The 19,262-nt window shown below is 42.9% G+C and overlaps 1 protein-coding gene across 3 annotated transcripts; it reads left to right on the forward strand.

Annotated features, from left to right (window-relative positions):
• The first annotated feature begins 60 nt into the window (after window positions 1–60).
• Window positions 61–10,057, forward strand: gyg2 (glycogenin 2). 3 transcript variants are annotated; one of them, XM_079296546.1, is made up of 10 exons: window positions 61–370; window positions 3,751–3,889; window positions 3,972–4,146; window positions 5,304–5,466; window positions 5,751–5,877; window positions 6,374–6,542; window positions 7,352–7,474; window positions 8,057–8,161; window positions 8,250–8,384; window positions 8,900–10,057. In XM_079296546.1, exons 1-10 carry the CDS (start codon window positions 364–366, stop codon window positions 9,089–9,091), a joined length of 1,335 nt encoding a protein of 444 aa, XP_079152672.1. In that variant the 5' UTR covers window positions 61–363; the 3' UTR covers window positions 9,092–10,057. The 3 variants fall into 3 exon arrangements, with proteins under 3 accessions (XP_079152672.1, XP_079152673.1, XP_079152674.1); XM_079296547.1 differs by having other exon boundaries at window positions 3,754–3,889; XM_079296548.1 differs by lacking the exon at window positions 8,057–8,161.
• Window positions 10,058–19,262: the final 9,205 nt, after the last annotated feature.

Genomic DNA, 19,262 nt, shown 5'->3' on the forward strand with positions numbered 1-19,262 from the left:
GGACGTCTGCAGAGGTCTGTAGAGGTCGAGACTGTTGCTCAACACTTGGCAAAGCTCACTATCTACCAGTTGAATGACCAGTTGAACAAACAGATGGACACACACACACACACACACACACACACACACATAGCCGGGCCTCTGCTCCACTCTTTCCTCTGATGACAGAATGGAATGTGATATCCCTGTACGGCGCATCAGATGCTAATTCCTCTTCTCAGTATTTAAGGTTCCAGTAGCAGCCGGTGCAAAGATGTGACTGGCATCCTAGCAGCCTGTATGAGAGGCCTGCTGCATACAAGTCAAGACAATTCCTGATCTCCTTTGTGGATAAAGTTGTTGGATTTGCAGAACATTTAAAAAATGTCAGGTAGGTAACATCATTTAATATTAATGATCTAAATCAGGGGTGTCAAACTCATCTTCACTCTGGGCCACATCAGCATCACGGTCGCCCTCAAAGGGCCGGTTGTAACTGTAAGACTGTAGAACTGTAACTTCTCCTCACATATTGTTCAATAACTCTCTCTGCATTTGATGATTGTTTATTCAAGTGTAAAGATATTGTACATGCAGTTATATAAATGAAAAATGATATTTAAACACATTTCTGTTATTGTAACATAAATCATTTTAATTGAGGGTTAAGAAACCCACATTACTCTATCAAAGATCAAACTGTTAAAGAAAATATCAAAGACAAATATCAAACAAGTTATTACAATAACTAACAATAACTTCAAAGCTGTTTGTTCACCTCTCTGCATCACTAATGTTCCTCCCTGTCGTCGTCCTGTGCATGCAGCTACATCCAAGAGCTGCTCACTGAGAGTCAGGTCTGATGAACATGGATAGATGATGTATCCGTGTTGTCTGTGCTTTCATCAACAGTTCATTACAAACACAAGTACCTGCTCGTCTCTTAGCTGCTGTGTTGTTAGATTGCTGCTAGTTCATCAACTCGTCTGCGATGGTGTTTCTTCACAAACTGACATTTGTAAAAGTCTGTATCTGGTCGGAGCTCTGCTCACATACCTTCAGCATGCACTGGGCTGTAGCTGTGTGAATATATTCTGCTGTGATTGCAGTCTGCCTTTTAATTCTTGGACAGTTTGATGTTTTTCTTGGGGCTAAATTTAGCTCCGTGTTTGGTGTCAAAATGGCGACGTGAATTGTATCCTTCATCACCGACACGCCTCATAACACAGCAGACAGACCCGTTGTTCTCCTTGAAGCACAAACATGTATTCGCTTTCACATATTTCATTACATTTTCTTCCCTCTGCATCAATGTTTCTCTTCGTGGACATTTTGGGATTATTTGTCGATCTTTTTCAATCGTTGGAAAACCTCTTTACGGGCTGTTGCCTCTCCTCTGCTGCCTGTTGTGATCGTTTTAATGTCGGTACACAGACAACATGCTATCTCATAATTTCAACTTTCTATCTCATAATTTCGACCATGGGGATACTTTTATTATCAAGTCTAACTTTTAATTATTTTTCCAAAAACAAAAACAAATTTTTTTTTTTTTTTTTTTTTTGTTGCTGGCGGATTCGCGGGCCACATAAAATGACGTGGCGGGCCGGATTCGGCCTTGAGTTTGACACGTGTGATCTAGATTAAAAAAACAGAAAAGATCGAATTGTTCTTCTCATGTGTTGAGTTTAATTGGGTAATAAAGGTGATTCAGTGTGCTAGTTGACCATCAGTACACAGGTTAATTAAATTTAAAGAAACAAAGACAAACTTCCCAAAAATTGCGCTACAATTCTCAGCTTTGACCCTCGAGAACAGACTGTAATCCTCTCCGGTCCTTTTCTCCGAGTTCTTCAATGATATCGAGCACACTGCAGTGACCCAGTTTGACTTGAAATCAGAATAGACCTTGTGCTCATGCTCACTCTGCTCGGTGTGCCAATTGAAATTTGAGCCCAGAGATGGCTGCAGACAAAAGGTTACAAGACTCTGCATCTGACTACCGGCCAGGAAAATGAAACTCTGACACAACACTTCATTATTCGACCTGAAACTGGTTTTACACTGATGGTAAAACCCAGTAGAAGTAAAAGCTTCAGTGACAATGACCATCAGTCTTTTGTGTGGAAGTTCAATTCTATTCTATTTATTTTTGTATCGCCCAAATTCACAAATGACAAATTTGCCTCAGAGGGCTTTACAATCTGTACACATGCGACATCCTCTGTCCCGGGACCCTCACATCAGAACAGGACGAAAAAGAGGAAGAGACCTTCGGGAGGGGTCCTCTATCAGGATGGACAGAAGTGTGATACAGGTCATGTGTACAGAATGAACAACATAACAGAGTCACAACACATTCAAAGTTATCTATAGAGCTGCACCGGGAGCTTAAGTCATTTTTAGAAGCAGAATTGTAGAACACGACACTTGGTGTCATGTTGACACCTTCATGTGTTGAATGCTTTCTGATGGGATGGGAGTAAACATGACAGATAAGCAGTTCAAACTGAAGCACCATCTAATAAAAATGGTTTGAATGCATCAGAATTCAGCCACATCGATCCTGAATCGGTGTTCCAACATTCCAACAACATGAATCACTACAGTGTAGGTACAGTGTAGTTACACTGTAGTAACTACTAAGCAACCCTCATGTAGTAGTGGTTGTGTGCGTTCTAATCTGGAGAGTCACTGTCTGAAGAAAGAGAACACGGTACAACAGTTCTTGTTCATGCCACCGTGCTCCTCAGTCTGCTCCAGATTAAACTGACATAAAGATCTCTGAATATGTTTCTGTGCCTTTTTATTTACATCTCGCATTTCAACATTTGTAAATAAACACAAAAAGTTGCACAAATACAGTATTTCGATTTTTTATTAAAAATCTCCATAAAAATGTCCATAACGTAATAACATTCACAATCCTCATATTCATTTGTGAATCGTCGACGTAGCATTTTAAAATGGAAACGCGTCTCTTTTCTCACCGTTGTGTCTTTGAGCGCTCTCCAGTAGGTGGTGATGATGTAACATCTGTGGACGCCTCAGAGAAGAACTAATAGATGACAAATCAGAAACTGCGGAATTAATATTACAGCAAACTATGACACACAGACAAGTACTTTACCACTGACGTAAATTAGAGCCACAGCCACAGATTCACAGATATAAATCACTCCGCGTTGTGTTTTACGAGATACAAATGACGTGACATTCTACGAGTCACATGCTCCCTGTATTTGTGGATGTTATGTGAGACACCACAGTTAAACAGTTGGGTGGTGTATTAAATCAGTGATTTAAGGCTTAGGTACAACAGCGCTAATCATAACCATAACCCACAAGGACAGGTTCCTTGATTTGATAGCATTGTTGTGCATTTGTACTGTTGTCTAACTCGTTAACTATGCCGGTAACATTTGACTCCATTTGAAAGATGTATCTTTTGTAAAACCGTCATTTTGGGAACTTATTCTTACTTTTGACGCCAGAATTGACTTCCTGTTTACAAAGTTGATAGCTCTTGATTGGAGTGTGTCGTAGACGTTTCTAAGCGAGTGATTGAGACTTAGTCTTTGATAGCTGAAGACATTTCTTACGGTTTAATGGTGCACCAGTTTGAAACTCGCCAGTGCAGAACTTTATATTCAGACTCCGTAATCCAGATCAGAGGTTACATCACAAAGACAAAAACACATTCCACTTAACCCCGGGTGAGGTCGACAATGATTGATCAGCATCTAATCCTGTCATCTGACCATTCTGTAGCAGGTGAGGCCTTCGTCACCCTGGCCACCACAGACTCATACTGCAAGGGAGCTATAGTGGTGGCCAGAAGTTTACAACGCCACGGGACCACCCGCAGCACCGTCGTCATGGTCACACCAAACATTTCAGAACAGTCAAGGTGGGCGATAACAGTTTGTCTGACGCAGTTTAAAGTGAAGTGCTGGTATTAGCCCCTAACCATCCACATCTTTGTATGTCAGACTTGCCCTTAAGGACGTATTTGATGAGGTCATCACGGTGGATGTGATGGACAGTGATGACCGCCTCCACCTGTCCTGGCTGGGACGTCCTGATCTCGGCATCACCTTCACCAAGATCCACTGCTGGACTCTGACCCAGTACAGCAAATGTGTCTTCCTGGATGCTGACACACTTGTGAGTCCACCGGACATACAGCTACATGTGTTGACTGCGGCTATATGTGCAACATTTCTACCAGTGTTCCAGATTATTCTGACGCCATAGGTTTTTGTGATCATCCTGTTTTACACATTTGAAACCTCAGCTTTCATCACTCTTCAGAGGAATAATTTATAGAAACAAACACACAGGGCTCTGTGTAAATACATGCATATTATGTCAAAACACATATTGGACAAATCACTGCAGCATGTGGACATGCTCTCTTATTGACCTTCCTGTACATCACTATCTATCACTCCACATTCTGTGCTCGTCTCTTTTACGGGTCATGTTGTGAACTGTTGCCCAATGTCCCCACGTTGCTCTTGAGATCAATACCAGCATGCATGTCGGCGGACATATTGGAGCGTGTCCCTGTCTCTGTTTGCTCAGTGTCAACATGTTGCCATGGCAGCGTGAGCAGTCTCAGGGTTATACCTGCACTGACGCACACACACCTTGCGCACACATATTGCGTAACGGCTCGTCTGGATCAACCAAATGTCGCTGCTATAGCCTGTATGTTAAATAACTCGATGTTTTCATGTTATTGTTTTACAAATCAGGAAATAATTCTGAGTACTGAACTTCAGATTGTTTTACTCGTAAAATCCCCCCCACCTACACAATTCTCCTTTCCTTCAAATATTTTACTAATATTCTATGAATATTATAATGGCATTGAACTACAAGCAGTCAACTAGTTGCTAGATACTACTGCCTTGTTACCTGTATCATCTGGACTCAACACACCACCGTGTTGAGTAAAGAGTTTGTAGTAACGACAAGCAAGCGTCGTTACTACAAATTACAAATGATGTATTGAAGAAGAATTGAAACTCAAGTCGACCATGTTTACTGAGGTGATGAATCAATATGGACATGTATTAGTATGGGTAGATGTCAGAGTGATTGGGCTGCCACATAGTAGGCACTCCTTGCAGTAAGAGGCATGGTGACCTCTCACCTCTCTAGACACCAGTCCAAACTCCGTACTCACCATTAAAACAACAACATGTGGAACATAGTCTGTCTGTTGGCCTACAATAGCTATGTCACACACTTTACAGTATATGGTCACAGCCACGCATCACCGCTCCTGCTCGCTGACCGACCCCGCTCCCTCTCAGGTTCTGTGTAACGTGGACGAGCTGTTCCAGAGAGACGAGCTGTCGGCGGCTCCTGATCCCGGCTGGCCCGACTGCTTCAACTCTGGCGTGTTTGTCTTCAGACCGTCCCTCCACACCCACAGCAGGCTGCTGGAGCACGCGCTGCAGCACGGCAGCTTTGATGGTAACGGCGGGTAATGATGCCTGGGTTCACACTAACAGGCAGAGGTCCGCCGTGTGCTCTGAATACTGACAACTCAACTGAATGCATTCATACAACATTGAAAGGTGATGCAAGAGAATGTGTGTGTTCAAACTAAGATTCAGTTTTCAGCAGTTTCAGAAGGGGGAGAAAAAGCGGTGCATTCAGGACTTGTTTAGAGGAGACATCTACTCTACCCACATTCAATTCATAGCACTATTTACTTGTACACATTGCAGCTATTAATACCTTTCTGTTGCTGGCAGGAGGGGACCAGGGCCTGTTGAACTCTGTCTTCAGCAGCTGGGCAGCTGAAGACATCAGCAAACACCTGCCGTTTGTCTACAACCTCAGTGGCAGCTCTTTGTACAGCTACCTCCCTGCTTTCCAACAGTGAGTGTGTGTCGCTGTGTCCTACTCTCCTAACAACACATCTCCACTCTGTTCACACACTCTTCTATTTGTGAAAACCTCTTTTTTTTCAGGCTGACACAAATTTGTATGTTTGCATTTAAATATAAGGTATATTTTGGCTTATTACAACATATGTCTGATTTTGGGAATACTGCCCGACAGTTATATTTACACTGTACTTCACTGTATTTCAAAACATCCATGGCCTATCTATACACAAAATGCACATCTTTCTGTAACATTTGTGCAAACAGCTTTAATATTCTTACACAAAGGATGATTTCCCAAATTTGTGACAACCACAGAAATAATCTAAACTTTGAATTTGGCTCCATATTATGCACAGACCTTGTCCTATAGAAAGGTGTGCAGACACACTTTCTGCCTGCCTTGTGCTCGTGCCATCCTCTACCCACTCAACTGTTCAGATCGATAAACTGCAGCACATGCTGGAGTTACAGCTTTGTTCCTGCAGGTTTGGCCACAACGCAAAGATCGTCCATTTCTTAGGAGCAGTGAAACCCTGGAGCTCCAGCAGCCAGAGGGATGAGAGCTGCTCACACACCATGGAGCAGTTTGTGTCTCTGTGGTGGAAGGAATACCTCAGTTCCACACCAGCATCCGAAGCAGGGAAACAACAAGAGGTACGGACGTCTTTGTGATCTCACATCTTTATTTATCTTAAAGTCGGCTCCACACTGTCACAATGAAAGGTTATGAAGAAAATCAAAGGCCTCAGTTTCAGCACTTTGCTTACTTGCTGATGCACAAGTTACATAGAGCTGCAACGTAATTAATAATGACTAGCTTATGAACTTGATCTGGATATTCCACACTGTGATCTAACGCAATTCACGACATTGTAACCCCAGTTGTATGAGCTCAGCAACGTGTTAGTCAATATTCATTCATAATTCATTTATTATTGAAAACCTTTTCAGTTTCCAACAGTTATTTTTTCCTGTAGATTTATTTGATGTGTCTATTGTGACTAAATTGTTCACAGCATTAATGCATTTGAAGTGTATCAAATCTCCATCCTCCCTGTAGGTATACTACCACATCGTCATTTCCAGGAACCTTCAGAAATAAACAGTAGATTGATGGAAAAGATGGTATGGGGCCCGTGAAATAAAGTGTCACCAATAACATTCTGTGACTGTTGAACTGTAACTGTTGAGTCATATGTAATGGCTCTGATTGTAGCGTTCAGCAGTGTCACTCAATGTTGTTGTGGAGGAAGTCAGCTATGTGCCATGTGTCTGGCGGATGCTCCGCAGGTTTTCACCCCAAACACTCGAGCAGAACATTCCACTGATGACTTCCCCCTCTTTAGCTGAAGGTTTGTGAATCAGTCACAGAAGCTGCTGCAGAGCTTGGCTGCAAAACGCGGCACACGGCTGCCCGGCCCTTGGATTGGTTGTCGTTCCAACACTCCTCCCTTGTTTTGCAGATCCAAGAACGAGAAGTCGAAGCCAAGATGCCATTTAGAGAAAACTTGAAGAGTTCCAACTCACTGCCTGTACATCTCCCACCCCCTGCTGGGAGTCTTCATTCACCGTCGGAACCAGAGACAGTAAGCTGAGACACCAACATACCTTATTTCGTGCCACTGTTCGTTGGTGTCTTTAAATGTGAGTGTGTGTGTGTGTTTGTATGACATATGACATCAGACTGACAATAATGATATCGGTCTCATGCTTGTGAATCCAGAAGAGAGAGAGGTCTGGGACATGTTAGCCTAGCTCAGCACAAAGACTGGAAGCAGGGGGAAACTGCTAGCTCCATCAAAATGAAACAATAAATCCTTAAAACTACTTTAAACACAGAGTTCATTAAAAGTCACACATGTTCTGTGAAGTAGCCATTAAAAACACTGATCAATCCCTTAATTAGTCAAATGGATGACCTTATTAGCGTAGCCGCTTGTGTTTATAATATGTCATGTGGATTATTATGGAGGCTTATTAGGCAGTTCAAGTGCCTCTTGTTAGTTCCTGTTAATGCATGAGCATCTCTGCTTGGCTGCATTTGACTCCAGCAGAAAAACACAACACAGGGACACAGAGCTTATTATCTGCCACAGGCCTCTGAGCTCCTCATTGCATTTCTGTCATTTCTTTAATTCCTTTCAACTCGATGCATTGTGCTTAAACAGATTAGCCTGAACAGACCCGCGGCCTCCAGCGGGACAACAGCCGTGAACATGCATCAACAGTGGTATCGAGCGCTCCACAGCGACTGTTTGAACCTCACTCCTTCTGTATGTGTCCACACTTTGGCTGCTCCTATAGTAGTGTACAGCGCACACTGCAGTGCATTGATGGGTGACATGACTATGCTGTCTGTAGTGTTCCCGCACAGATAACACACCGCTGGAGGAGGAAGAGTCAAGAACATGTGAGAGGACGGAGATCCAGGACCCAGGATTTGGGAGAAATGGGTCGGAGAGCAGTGCTAGCGCCTCAAACACTGATACAGACCCTGTATGTAAACCTTTGAGTTCCCACTTCTATACTGTACCAACCACATTCCCATATTGGTCAAAATATAAGAGCGTGGTTTAAAGATCCTTTACTTTTAATGTCGTAATGTCTCCATAATTACAAGCGCTCACTATTGATATTTAAAATCTCCTTTTCCATCAATCAATCAAGTCTGCAGTTATGAATGTAATCATTTATAATGTAATCCAAAAGCTGCTCTTGTTAATTCCTAAGCATTCAAAAATGATTCACATGAATAAAAGATGAATTCATTCGAAAGTGTCTGTTGAGAGATGATATGGAATATCATTGAAGACACAGGTTAGTTGAAAGTGTTCATAAGATGAGCATGAAAGAAGCACGTCACTCTGCCCGTTCTGATGCTCAACCGCATTCTGTTTGTACACGCAGATGAAACTAGAAGCTGAAAGTCAGCCTGAATAGAGAGTCTGCTGTTTCTTGTGATGAACTTCCTTTGAAGACTGATTTGTTATTCTGCTACTTGATCACGGCAGAGGGCTGCAGAGACAGAGACAGAGACGGAGGCAGACAAAGAGACGGAGGCAGACAAAGAGACGGAGGCAGACAAAGAGACGGAGGCAGAGCGGCTGGAGCATCGACGGCTGTGGGAGGCTGGGCAGGCCGACTACCTGGGCAGAGACGCCTTCCAAAACATCCAGAAGATGCTGGACCGCTTTCTGGATTAACACACAGGAACAACTCCGTCACCCAAACACACCTGTGTCCTCGAGTTCATTTTTCATTTCCTCTGGGGTAGAGGTCAGTCTGAACCCGGTGGTGATAGCCAGACTGATTTCACAATCTTATATGACTTTAACCCAAACAAATATGTGTAGGACAGCTATGCCAGCCATCTTCACTACTACCAACCCTAACTATCCATACAGTGAAATAATTCGTAAGATGATCGGGCCTCAACGTCAGGTTCTAAAAATCCATTATTGCAAAAAATAATGCACCATCTGGTCATAATAAATACACGAATAAATCTGAATGGTAGAAACCACTGTTGAACCATGCAGCTGAACATTTGTTTCGGGATCACAGTGTGGCTCATTGATGTGTTGTTAATAGTTGGAGCTCTATGGTACAGAGGAAGAGGACATCTTAACTGCACAGTATGAAAACTAACATATTGAAAGTACTCCAGGTAAACGCTTGTCATGTCTTTGGCTCCATGTCAGGATGTCTTACCATCTACTTCTGTTGTTTACACTCTGATCAATTAAAGCAAACTGGTGGTCACTGATGCAATGTGAGGATTTAGACTTTATTCTTAAAATGCAAAATAAAACAAATCGTCCTTTCATTTTGTTCCCCTTATGCACGGCCATCCTATTCCTCCGCACGGACGGTCAATCAAACAAAGAATCATTTGTGCAGAGAAGCTTTCACATAATTGCACATAGAAACTCGACGGAACACAACCACGTGATAATCACGAGAAGATTATGGGACTCATAAATTAAAACATACAAAAGAAAAACAATGATTCAACATCTCCAAACTGTGAATGTTCCACTCTGCAACAATATATCCTTGTTTGCAATAAAAATATCATATTTTTTGATTTTTGTGGAACTAAATATTTCCTCAAGCCGTTTGAGTTGACATCGGTGAAGAGAAACCAATAAACACACACATGAACACAGGTTTCTGCTTGAGACTGCATTCATTCTCTTCCACCAGGGGGCACTGTGGCTCTGCTGTCACTCTCCATCATGGCAGCACATCAGAGGAACCCAGATGAATAGATATGTGACTGCAGTCGACAGTGTGCTGTGTGATCCTTATCCGCTGGGCACATGGTGCACGTCATTTTCATCGGCATCTCTTTCATAATGCCGGGGCACACTGAAGGAAGATAGTGTGCTGAATACAAAGCGAATGGCAGGAGGTGAGCTCGGGCCGGGGCTGCGCTGTCGGTGAAAAGGCCTTATGATGATTGCTTTGAAAGGCAACCTGGCACATCGCTGCTCTCGGATGAGTGGCTCCCGCTTGACTCCGATTCATCGAGATTAAAGTGCGAGCACCGATCTGGGGATAGGTTGCCGGTTTCTCTTGACCGCCTCATTCATTAAGCTCTGAAAAGGCAAAAGGAATCAGAAGGAGCATCCGTCCCTGCTGACGCCTCTTCAAATAACGCTGCTAGAGAAGCTTTTAAAGCAGGTTAAAGGTGCAACAAACAGGAATCAGTGCATTCATAAAAGCAGCACACAGCTATTATCTGTGTGCAACAGAAATGCTCCCCATCTCATATCTAGCACCTTAACAGCAGAGGAACAGCAGTGTCTTCATTGTGAAGCTCCAACAATCTGCAGGTTTCATCAAACAGACAACAGCTGAGTCGACTGCTGAGCTCTCTTCTCAGAAGAATGTGTATAAATCTGTGACATCAGCTCCTGTGACGATTAGCTGGCAGACTGGCGTCTCCTCCTGAGTTTGTGTTTTGAGAATTAGCATAAATATGACCTGTCAGCTGGGACGCGTCATTCATGTCAGCCTCCTGCTGGTAATTACAAGAGGGGATTGACGAGTGTGTCAACACTGGTATAGATTAATAACCGATGTGGCAGTCCAAGATAATAAAAGGCAAAATGATCATGACAGTAATACTCTTTAAAGTCTGCTGCAGTGGTTAAACTTGACTTATGTTATTAAACTTATCTTGACTTAAGTTCAGCTCCAAACATTTGCCATGATTCCACTCAGCAGCTTTGTTTGGCCGTCGTTCCTGGTAAACATTCTCTTCTTTCAAACTTTACATCGCAGGTTTAGAGCGCAGACCTTCTGTCATATATCTGTAGCCTCCACGCTCGAGATCAGATGGCCCTCATGACATCACGATGACATCATCTGGGTTATTTGTTTCTTCCCCTTCAGAGTCACAGAAGATATTGTACGACTGTATTCACAGAAACACACACGTGCTGTGTATTGTTACTAATCAGCTGTTGTATTGATGTTCTTGTGGTTGAAACATTGTGCAGAACAAACAAAAACAAAAGCGCATCTATTAGTAAAGAGACTTTCTATCAGCTTAAAACTTAAAAGACCATTTAGTCCGTTCAGACCTTTGTGAACGGAGATTTACAGCTTTTGAACTGCAGTGTACATATTCCTCATGACCCTTACACTAATATTCATGTCTAAAATTGGTGGAGTGACCCTTTAACAAAGCCCCTTTGACTCTCCCTCAGCTGTTTGACCCTGAGGGAGAATCTTCCACTACTTAGAAAACTCAACTACAGCGAGCCTTCAGAGGCTCATCCTTCATTCGTCCGCCAGAGGGTACGTTTGCTTTGAAACCCTCTGCTCTCGTGCTCGTTCGCCCTGCAACTGGTATGATGTACAGTTCCAAGAATTACCAACGGTCAACGAGCAGTAACATGCACCAGGAGTCAACGAGCAATGGGATATTAGATTGTAAAGCCGTGAGCCTTTGCCTCCATCTGAAAAGAAGCATGTTTGCTAGGCCTGCTGGTTAGCTGTCTTCCATTGCAGAGCAACTATTTCGACTTCGGCTCCGTGGTTCTTTGTCTGACATTGCTAACATGCTGATGTTGGGTCAGCTGGGTCAGGGTTAGGCACAATTTCTGCGATCATGTCATTTTAGCGAGTTAGGATGCTAATACTTAGCACTGAACCCGAAGTACAGCTGAGGCTGAAGGGAGTGGCATTCGCTTTGTCAGCCCAGTTGAATGGGAGTGGGAATCGGAGGGAGTGGTGGATGAGTGTGACAAACACAGGAGGGACACCTAGGAGACCAGTGTTCATGTCCGGAGTTGTTACGTCGTTTATACACAAACCATGATCTTTTTTCTAACTTTTGTTTTTGTGTTGTTGACCTGACGATGGCGCGAGGTGAAAGGTTATTGCATTTCACCCTGAGGGGAGCATGAATGTCTGACACACAGTCAGCAGGCTTCTTCCTCTGGGGACCACCAATGTCTCTTCAAAATGTACAATAGTTGTTGAGATATTTCAACTTCACGGCAAAGAAAAGAATCCGCTGTTTGTTTGATACATAACTCAGTGAGAGCCTTCAGCTTCACTTACGTAACCAGCACTGACACCACACTGACCCAGTCTATTTGCTCTGACAGCGTGGGACTGACACCCATATGTGCTTCCAATAAATGCCACCTTTGTGTGTGTGTGTGTGTGTGTGTGTGTGCAGGTGTAGGCTAGACGTCCATGCGACTCAGCACCAGCTGTTATTAAAGCCATGCTGTGTCTGCCTCCACATACACAGTGCGGACGAGAGCGGAATGTGAGCTGTCGGAGAATCCTGAACACCTCCGTATGTTTTGGGGTTAACGGCTTTGAACCGCCTCCTCCGCTCGTCTTGTGTGGGAGCTGTCGCATGACTGTTTTGATTCATGCTCAAAGTCGCTCAGCTAATTTGACCAGCGGTTCAACCGGCGGCTTCGAATTCTAATGAACCACCATTTCTGCGATCAGGCTAATTGGAGATTGCATGAGTAATGACAGTCAGCTGTGGAGGGGTTTCTGGTCTGTGCTCATTTCAAGGCCCCTGCTGGGGAGGAGCAGCTGGGTGGAGTTGGTCCTGGTTGAAACTGGGCCACAAACCAAACCAGTTCCCCACAATTAGACCAGTAAGCACTCTATTTAATGGACCGATGCATCATCTGGAACATTGAAGGGGTCCATTTCCTACCTCATGACTTGTTAAGATACATTTTTCAGAGAGCTCGTAAAAGAGGATTTCACAGTTGTTGTTTCTGCTGCTGTGGTCCAGAACTTGTAAATTACAAACTAATTCTGTGAATCCTTTCTTACCCAAGCAGAATAAATGAAACAGCCTGCAGACATGCTTACATCTGCCGTAGACTTACACACTAATTCCCTGAGTGGGAGATGATCCAAAGGTCCAAAAGTTAATGCACAGCTGCTGGAACCTCCGAGAATATTTGGGAAAGTATTTGTTAAACTGTTGAAACAAAACAGTAGAGTTTGTTGACCTTAACATTCAGGAAACAAACTATGTGGGGTTGGAATTCTAAGGGACTAATAAACATTATCTCGATGGGATTTGCAGTGGATCTCCCACCCAGGAGACCGCTGTTCATTCCCCACGTGAAACGAGAAAGGGACGTTGATATATTTGTCATGTAAGTTGTCAGCAACAACGTTGCTTCCTGTGAAGACTGTGTTGCTGGCTTTTGTAGGAAATCACATGAAAGATGAGAGTAACTCTTCGTAAGATATGAAGTGTTGTATGAGGACACGTGCCTCCTAGTCTTCTGACCACTCAAAGCGCTGTAGACCTCATGTCAACATTCACCCATTCACACACTGATGGCAGATGCTGCAATATGTGCCATACCATGTCAGGATCTAAAGCCAATGCTCATTCACACACACCGATGTCTTCAGAGGCAATTTGGGGTTCAGGGACGCTTCGACATACGGACTGGAGGAGCCGGGGAATCGAATCCTGATCTACGGAGGACGACCTGCTCCATCTCCTGAGCCACAGCCGCATGGTTTGGGTGTTGGCTATGTTTACATTCAGTAATTACATTCATATTTACTCATATGTAGTTACCTGTAGTTTGCTTGTTAGTGGCAGAGTCCGTCATTCCCGCACTGTATTCAGAAAAACACTTCTAGAATGTTAGTTGATTGAACTTTTAGCAGCCTGGCAGATTCATGCAGCCGACCACAAATTTCCATCAAGGCCACAAAATTCTGTGTCGCCTCTTTTCAATTTATCTTTTATTTGCTGACATTGATGATCCTATGATTTACTATGAACACGAGCACTCGTGAAGACAGCTCAGCGCGCGTGTCAAAAACAAGCAATAAATCACACATGCATACTTAAAGCGCTAAATCTGAGACTGATGAAAATGTCGTCAACATCACAGCAGCCAGCGAGGAAGAAAGGTGTTAGCTCAGTGCTGTGACTTTACCAAGGAGCCCACACCGTGTTCTCAGACACTGAAGAAAGAAGCCAATGCCCTCTGATGGAGCAGTCCTTTCAACCTTTCTTCAAATTCAGTGTCTCTGTTGCTCAGACATGAAGTGCCTCGATGTGCAGATGTATTGATGGTGCTGCTGTAGGACACACATTCTCCACAGCCAGAGCTCCCTCGTACTGTCTTTGATTGGTCAATCAGCTACAGCACCATGTGAAAAAAACAATCATTCACGGATTATAGTAGGTTCACTCACTGAAGCTTCTCTTCATTTTGTTGCATCTCAGCAACATGATTAATACTAATCCCTTAAATAGGGACTTCTTTTTCCATTTCCTATGATGTCAATTTCCTTAATAGACCATCTAAAGTCAGAGCAGATAAGCACAGGAAGGTAACTGTGCATGAGCATCCGTAAGCGTGGCATTACTCAACGGTGATGACCGTCTCCTTCAGTAATGAGAGCAAACTTAACACACGTAAAGGAAAACAGGTGGGCACAAGATGTGAGCTTTTCCAAACTGTATCCAAGCAGCTTCTGGGTCACAAACAGACAGCTTCATAACACAGAGACATCCCAGTGGAGCTACCTGGTTTAGCTGGAGGACAACATGCATCACTGCAGACTAAGTTCTCAGAGTGGAAAATGTTGATTTCATCAGCAAGAAGAAAACTAAAGAGGGTTTGGGTGGGAGTGAGCAGCACAATGCAGCACTGGTTAACCCCCTGACTGTGACGATCAATGGATACGGATAGATATGGATATGGAAGGAGCACTAGAATCATTTACTGAAGTAAAAGTAACGTTCATACTTCTCTGCTGGACTATTCTCAAAGCCCAATATAACCAGTCCACTTAGTCTGTCTGTTCTAATATAACCAGTCCACTTCGTCTGTCTGTCCTAATATAACCAGTCCACTGAGTCTGTCCTAATATAACCAGTCCACTTAGTCTGTCTGTCCTAACATAACCAGTCCACTTAGTCTGTCTGTCCTAACATAACCAGTCCACTTAGTCTGTCTGTCCTAATATAACCAGTCCACTTAGTTTGTCTGGGTTAATATAACCAATCCACTTAGTCCGTCTGTCCTAATATAACCGGTCCACTTAGTCCGTCTGTCCCAATATAACCGGTCCACTTAGTCCGTCTGTCCCAATATAACCAGTCCACTTAGTCCATCTGTCCCAATATAACCAGTCCACTTAGTCTGTTTGTCCTAATATAACCAGTCCACTTAGTCCGTCTGTCCTAATATAACCCTGTCCTAATATAACCTGTCCACTTAGTCTGTCTGTCCTAATATAACTAGTCCACTTAGTCCGTCTGTCCTAATATAACCAGTCCACTTAGTCCGTCTGTCCTAATATAACCAGTCCACTTAGTCCGTCTGTCCTAATATAACCAGTCCACTTAGTCTGTCTGTCCTAATATAACTAGTCCACTTAGTCCGTCTGTCCTAATATAACCAGTCCACTTAGTCCGTCTGTCCTAATATAACCAGTCCACTTAGTCTGTTTGTCCTAATATAACCAGTCCACTTAGTCTGTCTGTCCTAATATAACTAGTCCACTTAGTCCGTCTGTCCTAATATAACCAGTCCACTTAGTCCGTCTGTCCTAATATAACCAGTCCACTTAGTCTGTTTGTCCTAATATAACCAGTCCACTGAGTCTGTCCTAATATAATCAGTCCACTTAGTCTGTCTGTTCTAATATAACTAGTCCACTTAGTCTGTCTGTTCTAATATAACCAGTCCACTTCGTCTGTCTGTCCTAATATAACCAGTCCACTGAGTCTGTCCTAATATAACCAGTCCACTTAGTCTGTCTGTCCTAACATAACCAGTCCACTTAGTCTGTCTGTCCTAACATAACCAGTCCACTTAGTCTGTCTGTCCTAATATAACCAGTCCACTTAGTTTGTCTGGGTTAATATAACCAATCCACTTAGTCCGTCTGTCCTAATATAACCGGTCCACTTAGTCCGTCTGTCCCAATATAACCGGTCCACTTAGTCCATCTGTCCCAATATAACCAGTCCACTTAGTCCATCTGTCCCAATATAACCAGTCCACTTAGTCTGTTTGTCCTAATATAACCAGTCCACTTAGTCCGTCTGTCCTAATATAACCTGTCCACTTAGTCTGTCTGTCCTAATATAACTAGTCCACTTAGTCCGTCTGTCCTAATATAACCAGTCCACTTAGTCCGTCTGTCCTAATATAACCAGTCCACTTAGTCCGTCTGTCCTAATATAACCAGTCCACTTAGTCTGTCTGTCTGTCCTAATATAACTAGTCCACTTAGTCCGTCTGTCCTAATATAACCAGTCCACTTAGTCCGTCTGTCCTAATATAACCAGTCCACTTAGTCTGTCTGTCCTAATATAACTAGTCCACTTAGTCCGTCTGTCCTAATATAACCTGTCCACTTAGTCTGTCTGTCCTAATATAACTAGTCCACTTAGTCCATCTGTCCTAATATAACCAGTCCACTTAGTCCGTCTGTCCTAATATAACCAGTCCACTTAGTCTGTTTGTCCTAATATAACCAGTCCACTTAGTCCGTCTGTCCTAATATAACCTGTCCACTTAGTCTGTCTGTCCTAATATAACTAGTCCACTTAGTCCGTCTGTCCTAATATAACCAGTCCACTTAGTCCGTCTGTCCTAATATAACCAGTCCACTTAGTCCGTCTGTCCTAATATAACCAGTCCACTTAGTCTGTTTGTCCTAATATAACCAGTCCACTTAGTCCGTCTGTCCTAATATAACCAGTCCACTTAGTCCATCTGTCCTAATATAACCAGTCCACTTAGTCCGTCTGTCCTAATATAACTAGTCCACTTAGTCTGTCTGTCCTAATATAACCAGTCGACTTAGTCTGTTTGTCCTAATATAACCAGTTCACTTAGTCTGTCTGTCCTAATATAACCAGTCCACTTAGTCTGTTTGTCCCACTATGTGAAAGTCATTTCAACTTGTATTTTTGCTAATGCCAACTACTTAATTTATTACCTCAGTAAACATTGTAAACATGAGATTATGGTCTCAATCTCTAGTTTCAAGTCTTCCTCAATACAGCATGATGTTCATTTAGTAAATCATAATTCATATAAAGCGGAATATGCTTAAGGGTGTGGCTACCTTGTGATTGACAGGTCACTACCACGGCAAGCTGTCAACCATGATGAAGACGTGAGTTTGTTTTACCAGTCCTGATGAAGTTTTCGTCTTTGAACTAAAACTTAGCAAATAGATGTTGGACCCTCCCTCCCCTGTTCCCTTGCATTCACTTCACAGGTGGTTGCCAGTTCTGTCAAAGATGTATGCAGCAGTGTACATCTTTACTTACAGTACAAGTATGTTGTGTATTCAGGCTTTGACAGGATTCACGGTGACTCATGAAGTAAACAGAGACATCAAGAGAGTCAAATGTGGTCTGTTAGCTCACCCCTTGTTCTGCAGTTACTGCACATACACTCAGTCATGTCTCGAGAATCTTTCGCTGTAGAGTAATGAAGTCATTTTGCACCATGCATCTATAGGCCTACATTCACTCTAGATTTAGGTTAGGCCTACTTTGTGCTGTGATGTTTCAAGATGCCTGCAACATAATCAATGGTAAACTTTGGATATGGCTATCTAGTTTTAGGTAACATTTAGCCTGTCATCCAAGCAGTGGTGTCGTGCAGGGTATACGCAGGTATACGTCGGACTTATTCCTACTTATGTCAGTCGCTGCAACTACTTCTAAATCCCCCTCTGATGCACATCTGTGTTGTCCATTGTACATACACCTGTCACCACAACAGTGATTGCAGCTGTTATATTCCTCATTTTGACAATCTAACTGGTGGCAACACATTAGTTTATTTTATGGATTATTGTTGTTGGGAAAATGACGCTATGATAGCCAATATGTTGTCCCAAATGCCAAATTCAAGGCTTTAAAAAGGTAGTACGCAGACCAATTGTCCCCTTCTTTCTTACAGTCTATGATGTTAACATGTAAGCCAGACCCAGTATGCACTAGATGGGTTTGTTTGAGTTGGATCTAGCATGCTCACTGGATGGTGCAATAAACCAGTGATTAATTAGGCTGCACACACCGTCTTTTCCTGAGAGCCTTCTCTCTGGAGCTCTGCCCTCCTGCAGCCACAGACACACCAGAAGTTTTTTTCTGCTGCTGCAGCTGCTGATTTATCTTCTTGCTTTTGTTCCATTCTCACATTTTATCAGGACATTTTGGCGTAAAAATACTTTGTTACAGTAAAGAGTAATTTGTTTTTTTCACCCTGTAAATTTCTCAAAGTGCGACTCTTTTAGGCCGAATCTGCTGAACTCATGGGGGATTTCCTCTTGGCTCCAGAGGTTTCTTCCTTCTGGAAGATGAGACTGCAGCTATATTCCCTGAGCCATTATTGCAAGTTTCTAGTCTTCGAGAATAATGGTGACCTACTTCCTTTATCCAACATGCTAAATGAGTATTCTCTCAGATCTGTGCTCTGCTTTCTAAGGACAGCTGAACAAAAACTACATTCAACTTTTGAATAATTTTGTTACAAAAAAGTATATAAAGTCACACACGTCTGTATGTTTCCTGAAACATTTGTGGTCAATGCTGCTATTTCAAAGTTAAATAACAAAATACTCTGTTATTGATGTAATTTAGTACAGTGGCAAACATTCTTGAGTCATCATTTTCTGATCTTTTGCTTTCCCTGCCTCACTAATACAAAGTTTATATTTTTGACTCGGCGCTTCGTAGAAACAGGAGATGTTTTAATAAAATATGGGAAATGTGACGGTTCATGGTTTACCGTGTGGGTTTAGGAGTGGAGCAGAGACTCAGGGCGCAGACTCAGACACAGGACACAAGGGGAGGTAAAAACAAGGCTTTACTGGGCA

The sequence above is a fragment of the Melanostigma gelatinosum genome (assembly GCF_949748355.1).
Source record: "Melanostigma gelatinosum genome assembly, chromosome: 24".
Taxonomy (NCBI): domain Eukaryota; kingdom Metazoa; phylum Chordata; class Actinopteri; order Perciformes; family Zoarcidae; genus Melanostigma; species Melanostigma gelatinosum.

What these genes read in the sequence shown, in the direction of transcription:
- gyg2 (XM_079296546.1), top strand. An exon ending in TCCTGGATGCTGACACACTT is followed by an intron (nt 4,147 to 5,303) that starts GTGAGTCCACCG and finishes GCTCCCTCTCAG; the next exon opens with GTTCTGTGTAACGTGGACGA. An exon ending in CACCGTCGGAACCAGAGACA is followed by an intron (nt 7,475 to 8,056) that starts GTAAGCTGAGAC and finishes GTGCTTAAACAG; the next exon opens with ATTAGCCTGAACAGACCCGC.